The sequence below is a fragment of the Coregonus clupeaformis genome, chromosome 9 (assembly GCF_020615455.1).
Source record: "Coregonus clupeaformis isolate EN_2021a chromosome 9, ASM2061545v1, whole genome shotgun sequence".
Taxonomy (NCBI): Eukaryota; Metazoa; Chordata; class Actinopteri; order Salmoniformes; family Salmonidae; genus Coregonus; species Coregonus clupeaformis.
Genome location: NC_059200.1, coordinates 36,736,440 through 36,755,116, shown reverse-complemented (window position 1 = coordinate 36,755,116; position 18,677 = coordinate 36,736,440). Strand labels below are relative to the sequence as shown.

General features: G+C 41.3%; 1 protein-coding gene and 1 long non-coding RNA gene across 4 annotated transcripts; both read left to right on the top strand.

The window, feature by feature from the left end:
• Positions 1 to 3,924: 3,924 nt before the first annotated feature.
• Positions 3,925 to 5,516, top strand: LOC123491588. Of its 3 annotated transcripts, none has more exons than XR_006661448.1 (6): positions 3,925 to 4,009; positions 4,199 to 4,320; positions 4,560 to 4,646; positions 4,744 to 4,870; positions 5,006 to 5,103; positions 5,446 to 5,516. It is a non-coding gene; the product is annotated as an uncharacterized LOC123491588 (long non-coding RNA). The 3 variants fall into 3 exon arrangements; XR_006661446.1 differs by having other exon boundaries at positions 4,560 to 4,651; XR_006661447.1 differs by having other exon boundaries at positions 4,199 to 4,437; positions 4,560 to 4,651.
• A 28-nt stretch (positions 5,517 to 5,544) lies between these two features.
• LOC121564842 lies at positions 5,545 to 17,370 on the top strand. The gene is made up of 12 exons (XM_045222610.1): positions 5,545 to 5,641; positions 12,038 to 12,124; positions 14,896 to 14,957; positions 15,034 to 15,108; positions 15,246 to 15,284; positions 15,407 to 15,481; positions 15,772 to 15,876; positions 15,967 to 16,110; positions 16,281 to 16,364; positions 16,432 to 16,524; positions 16,659 to 16,801; positions 17,234 to 17,370. The coding sequence occupies exons 2-12, from the start codon at positions 12,055 to 12,057 to the stop codon at positions 17,277 to 17,279; spliced, it is 936 nt and encodes a 311-aa protein (XP_045078545.1). The 5' UTR covers positions 5,545 to 5,641; positions 12,038 to 12,054; the 3' UTR covers positions 17,280 to 17,370.
• Positions 17,371 to 18,677: the final 1,307 nt, after the last annotated feature.

Genomic DNA, 18,677 nt, shown 5'->3' with positions numbered 1-18,677 from the left:
GTGAACACCCCTGATTCTGTGTTGCGCTAACCGGCAAGGTGCGCAGAAGGCCAAAGCCTGTAAGTAATATCTGACCTGAAAACAATAACACATACGCATTAGTTATACATGCTGCATGTACAAACTGCAGTTATCACAATAAAAGCAAATGCAGATATCCCTCCCTATCTAACCACATTGAATGCTGTCTTGACAGTCTACTTCAGTGCAGACCACTAAGATCCACAAAAGGCCTGTAAGTCACATTCAAATTCAACCACATAACAGTACTTTTGATATTTATTGATACATAATTCAAGTTATTTCCATGGCCAAAATGAGCAAAGCAGTGTTTAATTCATTTTTTACTGTTAACAGCCAATCATTGTGAGCTGTGGGCAGGACCAGACATCTGGGGATGGATGGAATATCAATCCAGAGCCTCTCAGCCAGGTCACACATCTATGCTGTTCCCACAGAGACAACAGATAGATCAATATTTTGATTCATATGGCCATTTTGGTTGGCTTAGTTGAATTGATAATCATCCATTCGACATTTTAAAGATTCCTATACTATGGAAGGTCTTTATCTCCATCCCTAATGTTATTGGAGTTGCATTTATTGCATTTCAATACACTTGCATTTTCAGTTACCCATGTATTACTCACTACTTGTAAACCATGTTGGTGCCAGTGTATTCTATGGCTGCCATGAGTACATGCCTTTCGCTGTCTCCTCAGTCTGGAAGGGTGACTCGGCTGATAGAGAAAAATTATGATGAGGTGATCTCGTCCTCCAACTCCGATGACTTTTCCATCGACTCCTTTACTGACTGTGAATCTGAGGTAAGAGAGTTGTACCGTACCGTCCATGTCTTTGTTGAGTGACATCACTGTGAGGAGGATGGTCTCTGACTAGCTGACTCTGATACACAGTGTGATGATGAGGATCATGGAAGGAGGACACCACTGCTGAAAGTTAAGGATGAGGAGGATGGAAAGGTGACAAAGATTGAAGTGAGGGATATGGTAGAGGACGACGATCTGTCTCTCCACTCCTTCGATGAGTCAGACTTCCTGGTAAGTTCTGCATACAAAAAAATATATAATAATATATATATATATGGCGGATTGGAAATTATGCAGACAATTACATTGATAGAGCCCATAAGTTCTGCACCATGTATTTGAGTAACTCTTTCACTGAATGTGGAGAATGGACTATGACCAGCTAGCTCTCTGACACACAGCGTGATGATGGCAATGATGCCTCTACTGACGACTTTCCAGAGCCTCCAAAGGAACCACAAGTTCCACTGAAGGACCATCAACTGGTAGGCGTCTCTTACATTTGTTTGTGTGTGTGTCACATCTCAATGGTTTGACCCCTTTGTCTGTACAGATTATTCGCCTGGCCCCCCATCACCAACCTGAGTGAGACTGGCAGGAAGCTGCTCCAAGAAATGGCGCAGGAAATGGCAGGAGTGGCCCCACAGGTGAGAGGAAATACAAGAAGGGAATCTTGTCCGTATGTCCTTCTACAGTATAGCATATCTCTAGATATAGTAGCTCAAGAGAAGAGAAAACCCATAAGCTTACATTACTTTTTCTCCTTGTCCAAAATATTCAGGAAGGGAAGATCAATAAGAAAAAGAAGGGCAAGGCCAAAAAGAGTGAAGCAAGAGAAGGCCAATAAGATGCAACAGATAGAAAATGTTGGAGAAAGTAAGGAGGAGGACAAGAAAGAGGAAAAGAAGAGTCTGAGGAAGAGGTGAGGAAATAAATGAGGGAGAAGTGGAATATAAACAGGGAATACTAGACTAGAGAATTAGAGAAATAGAATGAGGTAGCAGAGAAAGAGCAGCTGTCTGATGTGTTAATGCAAACTTAAGCAATAAGGCACGAGGGTGTTGTATATGGCCAACCTACCACGTCTAAGGGCTGTTCTTAAGCACGACGCAGAGCGTCGTGCCTGGATACAGCCCTTAGCCGTGGTAAATTGGCCATATTCCACATACCCCGAGTTCCCTTATTGCTATGATAAACTGGGTTACCAATGTAATTAGAGCAGTAAAAATAAATGTTTTGTCATACCTGTGGTATACGGTCTGACATACCACGGCTGTCAGCCAATCAGCATTCAGGGCTGGAATCAACCAGTTTATAATACTATTTATTCTCCTGTTGTTTTTGATTGACAGGTTTCTTCAGTGGCTGCTGCCCAAACTGAGATGTTCAAAGAAATAATGGCCAACTATTACTCCTACTACCACACACACACACATTATTTTGCTAATTTTCACCCCAGTATCTCTATTTGCACATCATCTTTTGCACATCTATCATTCCAGTGTTAATACGAAATTGTAACTATTTTGCACTATGGCCTATTTATTGCCTTACCTCCATAATTTACTACATTCGCACACACTGTATATATATTTTCTGTTGTATTTTTGACTTTATGTTTTGTTTACCCCATATGTAACTCTGTGTTGTTGTTTTTATCGCACTGCTTTGCTTTATCTTGGCCAGGTCGCAGTTGTAAATGAGAACTTGTTCTCAACTGGCTTACCTGGTTAAATAAAGGTTAAATAAAAAATTAATAAAAAATGTGCAAAATACATATATTGGTCTCATTCTTATATTTTGCGACATGCACCATTCTTACAAAACAAATACGATATTGGTCCCCATACATCCTACCCAGGTGGCGTATGATAATGAGTTGGATTTACATAGTGCGTAGAAGCGCTTTCCCATGCTTAGGCTTGGAAATATAGCCAGGAGAAGCAGGGTCAACACCCCTACTCATGCCATAAGTGCCATGAGATGTTTAGTAACAACAGAGAGATAAGACCTCTGTCTACGCGGTCTCATCCAAAGGACAGCACCGGCCGCAGGGCAGTGTCACTGGTATTGGGGTCTTATGTCTCCTTTGGCCAAAGGGAAGAGAAGAGGGCCCCTTACTGGCCTCCTTGCAATATCTGGTCTCCCACACAGAGACGGAAACCTACACCTGTTTAGACCCTGGAGGATATGGCTTCAGATGAAAGACAGCTGAGAGATGCAGAATGCATAAGCTTGAAACACTGTGATGTATGCAAGTTCATGAACATTGTGCACAGAAGTGGAGCATGCATCTGGTCTGAAGCATGTCAAAAGTGTGCATATGAACTGGGACTGGAGGACTGCATCACATTTAAACTAAATTAGAATTTATCTGATGTAGCTACACCCATCTGTACTTGACTTGTGCTGTTTGAAACATGTATTTCCAATAAAACTTTAGAAATTGCAATTATTTGTGTCAGACAGATATTTTTCTTAATTACATCAATGGTTCTTAAACCTTTTACAGCACGGGAACAATTATTGTTCTGACATTACATTACGTTGAATGCACCAATTTGTAAGTCGCTCTGGATAAGAGCGTCTGCTAAATGACTTAAATGTAAATGTAAAATGTAAACGTTACATATTATCAGTGGGTGTTTTTTATTCTGCTGTCCTGGACTGGATCCAACGATAGGTGGCAGTAGTGCACCAATAAATAGTTGTCCATTAATGTCCTTGTGTAATGTGATATTGTACCACCTAGCGCAAATGTCCTTTGTATTTTCTTTAGATACATTTGTGTTCCCCATGTACTTTTTGTATTGATTTGTTGTTAATAAAAAATGAAATAAAATAATAATAACAACAAAAACAAAATTAATCAATATAAACAATTTAATGAAAAATACATTTAAAATATATATATTTTTAGAAATACACACACAAAAAAAAGACTGTTGTTCCTATGCAAAGAGCAGACGCTTGTGAAAAGTACTAGCTAGCTGCAAAATTGGCTAGCTAGCGAATTGGCTAAATATCCTGCTGGTAACCATCTTGCTGCTTTATACAGAGCGCGCGTGTGTGTCCGTTGCTACTAACCTAGCTAGCCATCAAAAAGGTTCCTAACGTTACAACATGGCAGACGGCTGGAGCACTGACACCCGGGATACTGTGAAATACCTTACAATTAAGTAAGTTGCAGTTGGCCTTTGTGTGGCTTTTATTCCTTGTATTGCCATAAAGTTAGCTCTAAAAGCAGATGACGATGAACACCCATTATATTGTTTGACCTGAACCCTGACTGAGTTTGCCAGGGAAACATGGCAAATAGTTAGCTAGAATGTTGTTTACTTTGTTTATATTTACAATGGTGTTTACAGGATCCGTATTCAGAGAGTCACCTCTACAGCAGCCCTCTCCCAACACCTTCAGCAGCAGGTTTTGGCTCAACCGGAGAGGGAAGGCATTGAGCTGGACACCCTCAACTCACCGGCTCAATCAGGTATTAACACTGTTTTGAAACAGCAAGATGAAGTTAGATGCATCTTAGTTGAGTAGATGTTATTTTCGAAGTGGCTAGATATGGGCCAGAACATCGTCAGACAGGATGAGATAGAGGGTGAGTGTATATTGTATTAATATTTATTTCAATATAAATATTTAGTTTATATTGTATTCCTGATAACAGTTATCATAAAATGGAATTTGTAACATGCATTATTATTAATTATTTTATAATAGAATCCCTCCCCCAATGGCCAGTTCTGTACTTCTGGCAGCACTACAGAAATGAAGGCTATGGCTACCTGGTCATTCCTTCCACCCCTGGTAAGGTGTGTATATGTGTATAATGACAGTCAGAATTGTTTTCTGAAAGTAGCGTAAATGATGATCTACTCTGACTGTGTGTGTCTGTATCCCATAGGGAAGCATACAATAATGTGTCATACGTGGAGACCACAGGAACAGTGTCAGAACTGAGACGCTTCTTCATTGGTGGATCCCCTGAGCTTGAGGACTACATTTACATCAGAGTCCCAGGGGGGTCCACGGTATTATGTTCTTTTAGTATGGGGTGAAGCAGCAGAATGAAAAAGGTTCTGACTTTTAGATATCTGGATTCTTTCCATTTGGGCCATATTTTCTCTGTTGTTTGTTTGACGTCACCGTGCTTGTCTTGTGTGCAGGGTATTTGTTGATGCCAGCACCCTGAAGAAGAGGAGGCAGAGTGTTCTGGACCAGCTGGGAGGCTTCAGTCAGCAAGGGGCTGTCTATAATGTCCTGGGTAAGGAGTGTCATGTCCAAATACAAATAATTGAGAAAGAATTACAAAATGTCAAGATGCTCGTACACAATATGCTGAGCGAAAAACATATTACAGTAGTCTGGTAAACAATGGATTTGTTCTCTAATTGGAAAAGTGTTTGTGAGGCTTTGTATACCTTCATTTCCCATGTTTTGTATGAAACATTACTCTGCTATCATTTGGTCTATTACATTTTTACCTTTGGGAGAAATGAGATGAGCACAGGTCTACCTAGTAAAGTCCAGGTTGTATCAAGCCTGTTCTTGGGTAAGATGAGACTCCTCACTCTTTTCCTCTAATCTCTCCTCTTTTCCCCCTAAGGTGTGTGCAGCTCACTCACTGCTGAGCGCGTCTCAATCGCATGTATAGTAAAGTGTCCGAGAGGAGTGAGGGTTGCCAGGAAACTGTCAGTGCTTGCGCTCCCCTCTGCCCGTCTGGGAGTCTGCTGCACCTGCCTCAGTAACCAGCCCTGCTGGCACCGCCACAGAGTGGCCTGGCGCTGGCCATGGTGAACACGGTCTGTCTCCCTCTCCTAATTAAACTTTATACATTACAAACATCTATAGTTGGTTGTCCTGATGGATACTTGCTAGTAATTTAATGCAGGCAGTGACATGCAGTCAGGGTAGGCAATGCTTACCCTGTGGTAATCGATAAAAATCAAAATAAAAAGTATGAAAAGCCCCCCCAAAACGGAAAATATCACACGTACATATTATTCAGACCCTTTCCTCAGTACTTTGTTCAAGCATCTTTGGCAGCGATTACAGCCTCGAGTCTTCTTGGGTATGATGCTACAAGCCTGGCACACCTGTATTTGGGGAGTTTCTCCCATTTTTCTCTGCAGATCCTCTCAAGTTCTGTAAGGTTGGATGGGGATGGGGAGCGTTGCTGCACAGCTGTTTTCAGGTCTTTTCAGAGATGTTCGATCGGGTTCAAGTCTGGGCTCTGGCTGGGCCACTCAAGGACATTCAGAGGCTTGTCCCGAAGCCACTCCTGCATTGTCCTGGCTGTGTGCTTTGTGTCGTTGACCTGTTGGAAGGTGAACCTTCGCCGAAGTCTGAGGTCCTGAGTGCTCTGGAGATGTTTTCATCAAGGATCTCTCTATACTTCGCGCCATTCATCTGTCCCTCGATCCTGATTAGTTTCCCAGTCCTTGCCACTGAGAAACATCCCCACAGCATGATGCTGCCACCACCATGCTTCACCGTAGGGATGGTGCCAGGTTTCCTCCAGACTTGACGCTTGGCATTCAGGCCAAAGAGTTCAATCTTGATTTCATCAGACCAGAAAATCTTTTTCTCTGGTCTGAGTCTTTTAGCTGCCTTTTGGCAAACTCCAAGCGGGCTGTCATGTGCCTTTTACTGAGGAGTGGCTTCTGTCGGGCCACTGTACCATAAAGGCCTGATTGGTGGAGTGCTGCAGAGATGGTTGTCCTTCTGGTAGGTTCTCCCATCTCCACAGAGAAAATCTGGAGCTCTGTCAGAGTGACCATCGGGTTCTTGGTCACCTCTTTGACCCTTCTCCCCCGATTGCTCAGTTTGGCCAGGCGGCCAGCTCTAGGACGATTCTTGGTGGTTTCAAACTTCTTCCATTTAAGAATGATGGAGGCCACTGTCTCCTTGGGGACCTTCAATGCTGCAGACATTTTTTGGTACCCTTCCCCAGATCTGTGCCTCGAAACAATCCTGTCTCGGAGCTCTACGGACAATTCCTTCATCCTCATGGCTTTTTTTTCAGACATGCACAGTCAACTGTGGGACCTTATATAGACAGGTGTGTGCGTTTCCAAATCATGTCCAATCAATTGAATTTACCACAGGTGGACTCCAATCAAGTTGTAGAAAAATCTTCAGGATGATCAATGGAAACAGGATGCACCTGAGCTCAATTTCGAGTCTCATAGCAAAGGGTCTGAATACTAATGTAAATAAGGTATTTCCATTTTTTTATTTTTAATAAATGTGCAATAAAGTCTATGTGTCCATATATTGGTCTTTTAGTGCCACCTATCAGTTCTAACTGTGGATGCTACATCGATTTATGGCTGAGCTTAACAGTGTGTCATTTTATCGGATTATATGAAGTATGCCGCCATCAGAGGCTATCGCTTGTGTAGCTTGGCTACATTGTTATTTACATTTGGTTAAAATTGTTTGTCAATTTCAGTTAATAGCCTATGTCACTCTGGTTGTTGGAGCTACTGTAACCTATTCTACGGTGAACTTGGGCTTCATCAAGGTTTATTTGTGAGTAAATCTGGCTTTGATAATAGCCACCGACCTCAACGCATGTCACTGAGCGTAAGGTTAAGTCAGAGTGAAATCTATTTCGGTTTTCTTTTTTATGTGTATAGTTGTATTATTGTTAATAGATTAGATGTGCCTCTCACTGTAATAAGGGGTTTGGAATTTTTTATTATTGTTCGCTTTATTCATTCCCTAGCCTGAGGTGGTGTAACCTCTGGTGGCTGGATAGATTTTGTAAAGTGTTGGTCCCATGTAGGCGAAAACAGAGGTGATTATGATATGAAATATTGCGTCAGGACATTTATCATGCTGTGAAGATCCCCACAAGGCGTTTTTTCTTGTATATTAACTAATTTGACGTCTAAGGCATTGAAAGCATTATATATTTGCCGTCTGTGAATGTATTTACAAATTCAACATGGCCGCCTATTCAGATGCCCTAGGAAGGTTGTGTAAATACAGAGAGCAGAGCAAGATTAGAGTAAAATACAGTTGAAGACGGAAGTTTACACTTAGGTTGGAGTCATTAAAACTCGTTTTTCAACCACTCCACAAATTTATTGTCAACAAACTATAGTTTTGGCAAGTCGGTTAGGACATCTACTTTGTGCATGACACAAGTAATTTTTCCAACAATTGTTTATAGACAGATTATTTCACTTATAATTCACTGTATCACAATTCCAGTGGGTCAGAAGTTTACATACACTAAGTTGACTGTGCCTTTAAACAGCTTGGAAAATTCCAGAAAATGATATCATGGCTTTAGAAGCTTCTGACAGGCTAATTGACATCATTTGAGTCAACTGGAGGTGTACCTGTGGATGTATTTCAAGGCCTACCTTCAAACTCAGTGTCTCTTTGCTTGACATCATGGGAAAATCAAAAGAAATCTGCCAAGACCTCAGAAAAAAACTGTAGACCTCCACAAGTCTGGTTCATCCTAGGGAGCAATTTCCAAACGCCTGAAGGTACCACGTTCATCTGGACAAACAATAGTAGGCAAGTATAAACACCATGGGACCACGCAGCCATCATACCGCTCAGGAAGGAGACGCGTTCTGTCTCCTAGAGATGAACGTACTTTGCAAATCAATCCCAGAACAACAGCAAAGGACCTTGTGAAGATGCTGGAGTTAACGGGTACAAAAGTATCTATATCCACAGTAAAACAAGTCCTATATTGACATAACCTGAAAGGTCGCTCAGCAAGGAAGAAGCCACTGCTCCAAAACCGCCATAAAAAAGCCAGACTACGGTTTGCAACTGCACATGGGGACAAAGATCGTACTTTTTGGAGAAATGTCCTCTAGTCTGATTAAACAAAAATGGAACTGTTTGGCCATTATGACCATCGTTATGTTTGGAGGAAAAAGGGGGAAGCTTGCAAGCCGAAGAACACCATCCCAACCGTGAAGCACGGGGGTGGCAGCATCATGCTGTTGGGGTGCTTTGCTGCAGGAGGGACTGGTGCACTTCACAAAATAGATGGCATCATGAGGAAGGAAAATGATGTGGATATATTGAAGCAACATCTCAAGACATCAGTCAGGAAGTTAAAGCTTGGTCGCAAATGGGTCTTCCAAATGGACAATGACCCCAAGCATACTTCCAAAGTTGTGGTAAAATGGCTTAAGGACAACAAAGTCAAGGTATTGGAGTGGCCATCACAAAGCCCTGACCTCAATCCTATAGAAAATGTGTGGGCAGAACTGAAAAAGCGTGTGCGAGCAAGGAGGCCTACAAACCTGACTCAGTTACACCAGCTCTGTCAGGAGGAATGGGCCAAAATTCACCCAACTTATTGTGGGAAGCTTGTGGAAGGCTACCCGAAACGTTTGACCCAAGTTAAGCAATTTAAAGTCAATGCTACCAAATACTAATTGAGTGTATGTAAACTTCTGACCCACTGGGAATGTGATGAAAGAAATAAAAGCTGAAATAAATCATTCTCTCTACTATTATTCTGACATTTCACATTCTTAAAATATAGTGGTGATCCTAACTGACCTAAGAAATTGAATTTTTACTAGGACTAAATGTCAGGAATTGTGAAAAACTGAGTTTAAATGTATTTGGCTAAGGTGTATGTAAACTTCCGACTTCCACTGTATGCATACTTGTAGCACATTCATATTGTACCATGTACTGTTAAATTTGTACATTTAAATTGCAGTAACTATTTAGTCATTGAGCCTTGTTCTTCATCGGTTCATTAAATAATAGGTCTTAGATTCAATGGTGGTAAACTGTAAAAATGTCCAGGTGTTCTTTTCTCATGCTCTCTGACTGTAAGGCTTAGTGCCAACTAGTCACATTTAGATGAACACTACCACGGCATTTAGGCAATGCAATATGTGTTGGTTGTATGTGCACTTGCAGTACAACATGAATACGTCTATTAACTGTCATTTATGTGTGTTCTGATAATCACTAATTCTGGGATGTGTACAGTACAGTACTGAGTGTACAAAACATTAGGAACACCTTCCTAATATTGAGTTCCACCCGCCCCCTTTTGCCTTCAGAACAGCCTCAATTCGTCGGGGCATGGACTCTACAAGGTGTCGAAAGCATTCCACAGGGATGCTGGCCCATGTTGACTCCAATGCTTCCCACAGTTGTCTGGATGTCCTTTGGGTGGTGGACCATTCTTGATACACGGGAAACTGTTGAGCGTGAAAAACACAGCAGCGTTGCAGTTCTTGACACACTCAACCCGGTGCACCTGGAACCTACTACCATACCCCGTTTAAAGGCACTTCAATCTTTTGTCTTCCCCATTTACCTTCTGAATGGCACACACACACAATCCATGTCTCAATTGTAGCAAGACTTAAAAATCCTCCTTTAATGTGTCTCCTGCCCTTCATCTACACTAATTGAAGTGGATTTAACAAGTGACATCAACAAGGGATCATAGACAGACCAGGTAAATCCAGGTGAAAGCTATGTCATGGAAAGAGCAGGCGTTCCTAATGTTTTGTACACCCAGTAAGCATTTTATGTAGGTTTTATCTTTCTATGCTGATGGTTGAAGGTCTAATACAGAATATTTACTTCAATTTTCTGAGGTTCTGTTGAACATTAACTGTATGAAATGAAGTGGATGATATAAGGGTGATGTTCAGCTGTCCTTTTGGTGTTTCTTTTAATAGAGAAACCCCTAAACTATTGTAGTGATATGGCAGGGTTCATGTTTTCATTGAAGAATTGTGTGCCTTTTAACTTTTTCTCTTGCATTACTGATATCGAATAACGTGTTCCATCATGACCTGTTACATGACTCTTACCACTTGATCCAGTTGTATATGCAAAATAGCTATTTGTATATAAACAGTATAACTTGAAAGCATGCATTTGTAAAGAAATAATAATCATTGATTTGCTATATTTAGTCTTGGTTGTCATTTATGGCTTCTCTTTACTGTGCACAACTGCCTCATTTTCTAAAGATTACATCATAATCTGCCCTTATAGCCCACACTCTTGATAACCTCACCCACTGCTCCCTGCTCCTCAATTTACAATAATGTTGATTGCCAAACAAACTGCATGTAATGGATCTAATTTACTGGTGAGGGGATGCTATTTAATTGCTGTAAGTAGTTAAGTAAAGGAAAACTGAATAAATCAGTGAAAGTGTAATATAAAATGCCTGATATATCAAGAGTGCCAAGAGATTTGTCTACAGTATGTGTAGAAAAACGCAAAGTACAAGCCAAAAGGAGTGGTCTTACAATCAACTGACAATCAAAACCTTCTTGTATTGATTTGACCTTGAACATTTTGAGCCTGCTTGTTTCTTGAAACCAAAATCATCAGTGAAGAAACCGTGTACCTTTAAGTACTGCCTCAAACCCCATGTCCAAGCATATTATATCTCAACGTATAACATATGAGATAGCTCTGTCATTCAATGTGTTTTCTATGTCATCAAACGGTCAGTGAAGACACAGGTGCCCCTGGGTGAACCATCACAGATCCTGGCAGTGACTCTGGCATGTTTGCTGTGAAACTCTGGGGGCACTGACAGACACAGACAGTGGACTGAGGTGGGAATGTTGAGAATGTAGATGTTGAGCCACTGGATCCCAGTGACTAGTGGTTTGAGAGGCATATGTGTGCCCATGACTGTGTCCATGGCCGGAGCTGTGTTAGTGACTATGTCCATGACTTGGCCCAAAGCTATGCTTGAGGACATATCCATGGTTGTGACCATAATAACCTGAGAGCTGAACAGAGCTCCCCTGTGTATAGTATGAGTTGGCCCAGCCTTCAAATGTCTTTGGTGTGGTCTCGGTAGCCTGTAGATTGGAGGAAACTGGAGCGTGGGCATGGACTGGGTAGGAGCCTGGGGATGGAATGATTCTGCAACCAATGAGAATGTGGAGAGATTAAGGGGCGCTTATCTAACTAAACAGTGATTCTCTATTGAATCATGGGGGACCACTAGGTGTCTATTGTACAGTATTCAATTACAGCTGAGGATCCTCTATTAAAACTGCACCTCATTATACTGTAGAACATCATGTTCTCTGGCTTGCACCCAAAAATCATGTTAATTTAATGACCTCTTGTCTTGTAGGATAAATAATGCGTTTAGTGCTTTCTCAGTACTCACGGTGGGTGGACCGTCTTCCTTCTCTCCTCTGTTGATGCAGGGACATACAGGACACCAATGGTCCTCAGCAGCCTGAAAGGCATCTTCTTGTCCAGCACTGATGCCCTAGCATCAGACATGTCTAGAAGTGAGAGCCAGCCCTTTCCGTCTGTTTCACCAGAGCAAGATAAAGAGAATGTGTGACGCAGTGATGCAAGATTTTCCTAACCAAACATCCCATAATGTTCAGCATGAGGACTCAACAAACATTTCAAGCATATACAACACACACAAATATTACAACTTAACTATACTACTACGCACACTTAAAGCTGTGACACACTGCAGAGTGTATCACAGTTATTTTCAACCACAATGAGGTTGGAGTAAGGATACAGATCCTGCCCTGCAATGATGACGTTGCAGAGGAAGACAGTTTGTGGGACCAAAAGTGTTACGATGAGCAGAAACAGTCAGGGCAGGGCTAACATGGATACACTGACTCCAAAAAGAAAGCCCTTAACCATACGGGAGTGCACTGTGGCCATACCCATAAGGGAGAGGGATACAGGAACTAACCCCTCCACTTGATTCTGGGAAGATGCACCAAACAGTACCAGCCCCAGGATGGTGTACAACACCCCTGTGCTGATAGAGAGCAGCTGAAACATGAGGACACGAACAGTGCCCACACTCTTCTCAATACCACCACAGAGGGGCACCAGAACCCCAATGCTTAGGAGTAGCTGGGTCACTGTCTTGTAGCGGAAGGAATATGTGATGAGTTTGTGTACTGGAATAGGACAGGATTAAAACGGAAATTATAGGGTTGACAGACATCAGTGGCATTGATGTGTTGTGCTCTTGCTTGCCGCTGTAGCCTACTGCCACCATCTTTTACGTCTTTAACGTTAGCTACAAATTGTAGCAAGCTAGATAACGTTACAACACTCCCATTCAAAGTAGCTAGCTACCGAGCATATGACTCTTGATTCACCTAGCCCCTCCTTGCTAATTTACCATGCCCATTGCCAAAAACTGTAGTTCCAAGACTGAAGGCATCCTCTGATAAACCGAAATATGTAGTTACAGTAAACAAAACAAAGGATACTATAATGACAGCAACAATGCCACTCGTGAACTCTTGAACCTCTGAACCACATTGTTGTGGAAAATTCGATCCAAGATTAAGGCAGAGGCTATTTGACGATATAATAGAAACATATTTAATACGAGCAGCTGCAGGGGAGATCCACCTCTGATTTCATAGGGAAGAACTCAAGGAAGAAATGCTTACATGTCCCTTATATTGCGGGAGGTGATAATACAACCAATTTGTTTACACAACAGTACTTTCAATACATCAACAGTTCCGGAACACCATTGCCTTGTGTTAGGGTGCAGACATACCAGGCGTCAATGAAAGGCATAACATCACAATCCAACACAGAACATATCCCTTGAGAAGTTACAACAGCTCACCCTAAATTCTTTCAAAACTATTCGGGAGATAATTTTGATGCTCAGTGCATATTTGTCAAACTACTAGTGGATAATCAAGCACAATACAAAAATGTCAGTTACGACACCTGTCCTCCAATATTGCACAACACTTCTTACAATTTAGTCATTTAGCAGACGCTCTTATCCAGAGCGACTTACAGTTAGTACATACATTTTCATACTGGCCCCCCGTGGGAAACGAACCCTCAACCCTGGCGTTGGAAGTGCCATGCTCTACCAACTGAGCTACAGGGGACATTTTAGCTAAAACTGGGGGTAGCTAGCTTGCTAAGCCAAAACAAATGTACTGGACTACCGCATTTGGATAAATCACATTCACAACCACAAAATTACTGATCTGCAGATCATGAAGTGCACTAAGGCAGTGCTGCATTTAAAGACACTGCCACCTGCTGACTTGTGCCTGAAATGTGATGATCAAAGTGTCCTCAGCAGCCCATTTGAGTTAGATAGAAAGCCAGATAGATATATTTGATTTGACACTTAAATAAAATAATTAAAACCGTTTAATAAAATAAAACGTGTCAGGGACAACACAATAAAACCAACTACTTCCATTGTGGTCCCTTAATGATTGTTTCTCCAAGTGCAAAAAAAATAAAATATATATATATATATTGGCAAGGAATGGTTAATTCCTAATGATTTCCTGTTGGCCTATGTAAAACGTCGAACCAACCATCCACACAACCATTTCTCAGTCAGTAGGATATATGCACATCACTTTCGTTATTCAGTTAGCTACAACCAGTGGGAAGGTAGCTTAGTGGGTAAGAGCGTTGTGCCAGTATCCGAAAGGTCGCTGGTTCCAATCCCCGAGCCGACTAGGTGAAAAATCTGTCGATGTACCCTTGAGCAAGGCACTTAACCCTAATTGCTCCTGTAAGTCGCTCTGGATAAGAGCGTCTGCTAAATGACCAAAAAAATACAAACAGACCGTATCCAAACAAGCCTTTTGCTTGTGACGTTTATGCTTGGTTACATTTTATGACGTGCCAAGCATTAATTCACTACATAAATGTGTTCAGATGTGATTTCATCTGTACAATCGCTTTCTTCACTCAGGTTGCTGCAGGTAACCTTTGGCCTTTGATGCACAGCCTTCCCAACCTGTATAATATATACAGGGTGCCTTATATATATATATATATATATATATATATATATATATATATATATATATATATATATATATATATATATAGATAGATAGATAGATAGATAGATAGATAGATAGATAGATAGATAGATAGATAGATAGATAGATAGATAGATAGATAGATAGGGAATAGGGTGCCATTGTGGATGCCATCTTTGTGTGTGTGTGTGTGTGTGTGTGTGTCAGGATATGCTTTATGTTTTGTGTCAATCAATTGATGGAAATGTTTCCCTCAGAAAGCAAGATGGATCGTAATGATGAGAGAATCAAAAGAGCTTTAAGGCGCCGCCCTTATGTGGTAAATATAACATATTTATTTATTTGTTCTGTTTTTGTTATATTATCACATTTTAAAGTGAGTGTTGTGTTGACAGTTGAATCCAGTGAGGGTGAACACCCCTGATTCTGTGTTGTGGCCAACCGGCAAGGTGCGCAGAAGGCCAAAGCCTGTAAGTAATATCTGACCTGAAAACAATAACACATACGCATTAGTTATACATGCTGCATGTACAAACTGCAGTTATCACAATAAAAGCAAATGCAGATATCCCTCCCTATCTAACCACATTGAATGCTGTCTTGACAGTCTACTTCAGTGCAGACCACTAAGATCCACAAAAGGCCTGTAAGTCACATTCAAATTCAACCACATAACAGTACTTTTGATATTTATTGATACATAATTCAAGTTATTTCCATGGCCAAAATGAGCAAAGCAGTGTTTAATTCATTTTTTACTGTTAACAGCCAATCATTGTGAGCTGTGGGCAGGACCAGACATCTGGGGATGGATGGAATATCAATCCAGAGCCTCTCAGCCAGGTCACACATCTATGCTGTTCCCACAGAGACAACAGATAGATCAATATTTTGATTCATATGGCCATTTTGGTTGGCTTAGTTGAATTGATAATCATCCATTCGACATTTTAAAGATTCCTATACTATGGAAGGTCTTTATCTCCATCCCTAATGTTATTGGAGTTGCATTTATTGCATTTCAATACACTTGCATTTTCAGTTACCCATGTATTACTCACTACTTGTAAACCATGTTGGTGCCAGTGTATTCTATGGCTGCCATGAGTACATGCCTTTCGCTGTCTCCTCAGTCTGGAAGGGTGACTCGGCTGATAGAGAAAAATTATGATGAGGTGATCTCGTCCTCCAACTCCGATGACTTTTCCATCGACTCCTTTACTGACTGTGAATCTGAGGTAAGAGAGTTGTACCGTACCGTCCATGTCTTTGTTGAGTGACATCACTGTGAGGAGGATGGTCTCTGACTAGCTGACTCTGATACACAGTGTGATGATGAGGATCATGGAAGGAGGACACCACTGCTGAAAGTTAAGGATGAGGAGGATGGAAAGGTGACAAAGCTTGAAGTGAGGGATATGGTAGAGGACGACGATCTGTCTCTCCACTCCTTCGATGAGTCAGACTTCCTGGTAAGTTCTGCATACAAAAAAATATATAATAATATATATATATATGGCGGATTGGAAATTATGCAGACAATTACATTGATAGAGCCCATAGGTTCTGCACCATGTATTTGAGTAACTCTTTCACTGAATGTGGAGAATGGACTATGACCAGCTAGCTCTCTGACACACAGCGTGATGATGGCAATGATGCCTCTACTGACGACTTTCCAGAGCCTCCAAAGGAACCACAAGTTCCACTGAAGGACCATCAACTGGTAGGCGTCTCTTACATTTGTTTGTGTGTGTGTCACATCTCAATGGTTTGACCCTTTGTCTGTACAGATTATTCGCCTGGCCCCCATCACCAACCTGAGTGAGACTGGCAGGAAGCTGCTCCAAGAAATGGCGCAGGAAATGGCAGGAGTGGCCCCACAGGTGAGAGGAAATACAAGAAGGGAATCTTGTCCGTATGTCCTTCTACAGTATAGCATATCTCTAGATATAGTAGCTCAAGAGAAGAGAAAACCCATAAGCTTACATTACTTTTTCTCCTTGTCCAAAATATTCAGGAAGGGAAGATCAATAAGAAAAAGAAGGGCAAGGCCAAAAAACGAGTGAAGCAAGAGAAGGCCAATAAGATGCAACAGATAGAAAATGTTGGAGAAAGTAAGGAGGAGGACAAGAAAGAGGAAAAGAAGAGTCTGAGGAAGAGGTGAGGAAATAAATGAGGGAGAAGTGGAATATAAACAGGGAATACTAGACTAGAGAATTAGAGAAATAGAATGAGGTAGCAGAGAAAGAGCAGCTGTCTGATGTGTTAATGCAAACTTAAGCAATAAGGCACGAGGGGGTGTTGTATATGGCCAACATACCACGTCTAAGGGCTGTTCTTAAGCACGACGCAGAGCGTCGTGCCTGGATACAGCCCTTAGCCGTGGTAAATTGGCCATATTCCACATACCCCCGAGTTCCCTTATTGCTATGATAAACTGGTTACCAATGTAATTAGAGCAGTAAAAATAAATGTTTTGTCATACCTGTGGTATACGGTCTGACATACCACGGCTGTCAGCCAATCAGCATTCAGGGCTGGAATCAACCAGTTTATAATACTATTTATTCTCCTGTTGTTTTTGATTGACAGGTTTCTTCAGTGGCTGCTGCCCAAACTGAGATGTTCAAAGAAATAATGGCCAACTATTACTCCTACTACCACACACACACACATTATTTTGCTAATTTTCACCCCAGTATCTCTATTTGCACATCATCTTTTGCACATCTATCATTCCAGTGTTAATACGAAATTGTAACTATTTTGCACTATGGCCTATTTATTGCCTTACCTCCATAATTTACTACATTCGCACACACTGTATATATATTTTCTGTTGTATTTTTGACTTTATGTTTTGTTTACCCCATATGTAACTCTGTGTTGTTGTTTTTATCGCACTGCTTTGCTTTATCTTGGCCAGGTCGCAGTTGTAAATGAGAACTTGTTCTCAACTGGCTTACCTGGTTAAATAAAGGTTAAATAAAAAATTAATAAAAAATGTGCAAAATACATATATTGGTCTCATTCTTATATTTTGCGACATGCACCATTCTTACAAAACAAATACGATATTGGTCCCCATACATCCTACCCAGGTGGCGTATGATAATGAGTTGGATTTACATAGTGCGTAGAAGCGCTTTCCCATGCTTAGGCTTGGAAATATAGCCAGGAGAAGCAGGGTCAACACCCCTACTCATGCCATAAGTGCCATGAGATGTTTAGTAACAACAGAGAGATAAGACCTCTGTCTACGCGGTCTCATCCAAAGGACAGCACCGGCCGCAGGGCAGTGTCACTGGTATTGGGGTCTTATGTCTCCTTTGGCCAAAGGGAAGAGAAGAGGGCCCCTTACTGGCCTCCTTGCAATATCTGGTCTCCCACACAGAGACGGAAACCTACACCTGTTTAGACCCTGGAGGATATGGCTTCAGATGAAAGACAGCTGAGAGATGCAGAATGCATAAGCTTGAAACACTGTGATGTATGCAAGTTCATGAACATTGTGCACAGAAGTGGAGCATGCATCTGGTCTGAAGCATGTCAAAAGTGTGCATATGAACTGGGACTGGAGGACTGCATCACATTTAAACTAAATTAGAATTTATCTGATGTAGCTACACCCATCTGTACTTGACTTGTGCTGTTTGAAACATGTATTTCCAATAAAACTTTAGAAATTGCAATTATTTGTGTCAGACAGATATTTTTCTTAATTACATCAATGGTTCTTAAACCTTGTACAGCACGGGAACAATTATTGTTCTGACATTACACTGGCTAAGTTGAATGCACCAATTTGTAAGTCGCTCTGGATAAGAGCGTCTGCTAAATGACTTAAATGTAAATGTAAAATGTAAACGTTACATATTATCAGTGGGTGTTTTTTATTCTGCTGTCCTGGACTGGATCCAACGATAGGTGGCAGTAGTGCACCAATAAATAGTTGTCCATTAATGTCCTTGTGTAATGTGATATTGTACCACCTAGCGCAAATGTCCTTTGTATTTTCTTTATATACATTTGTGTT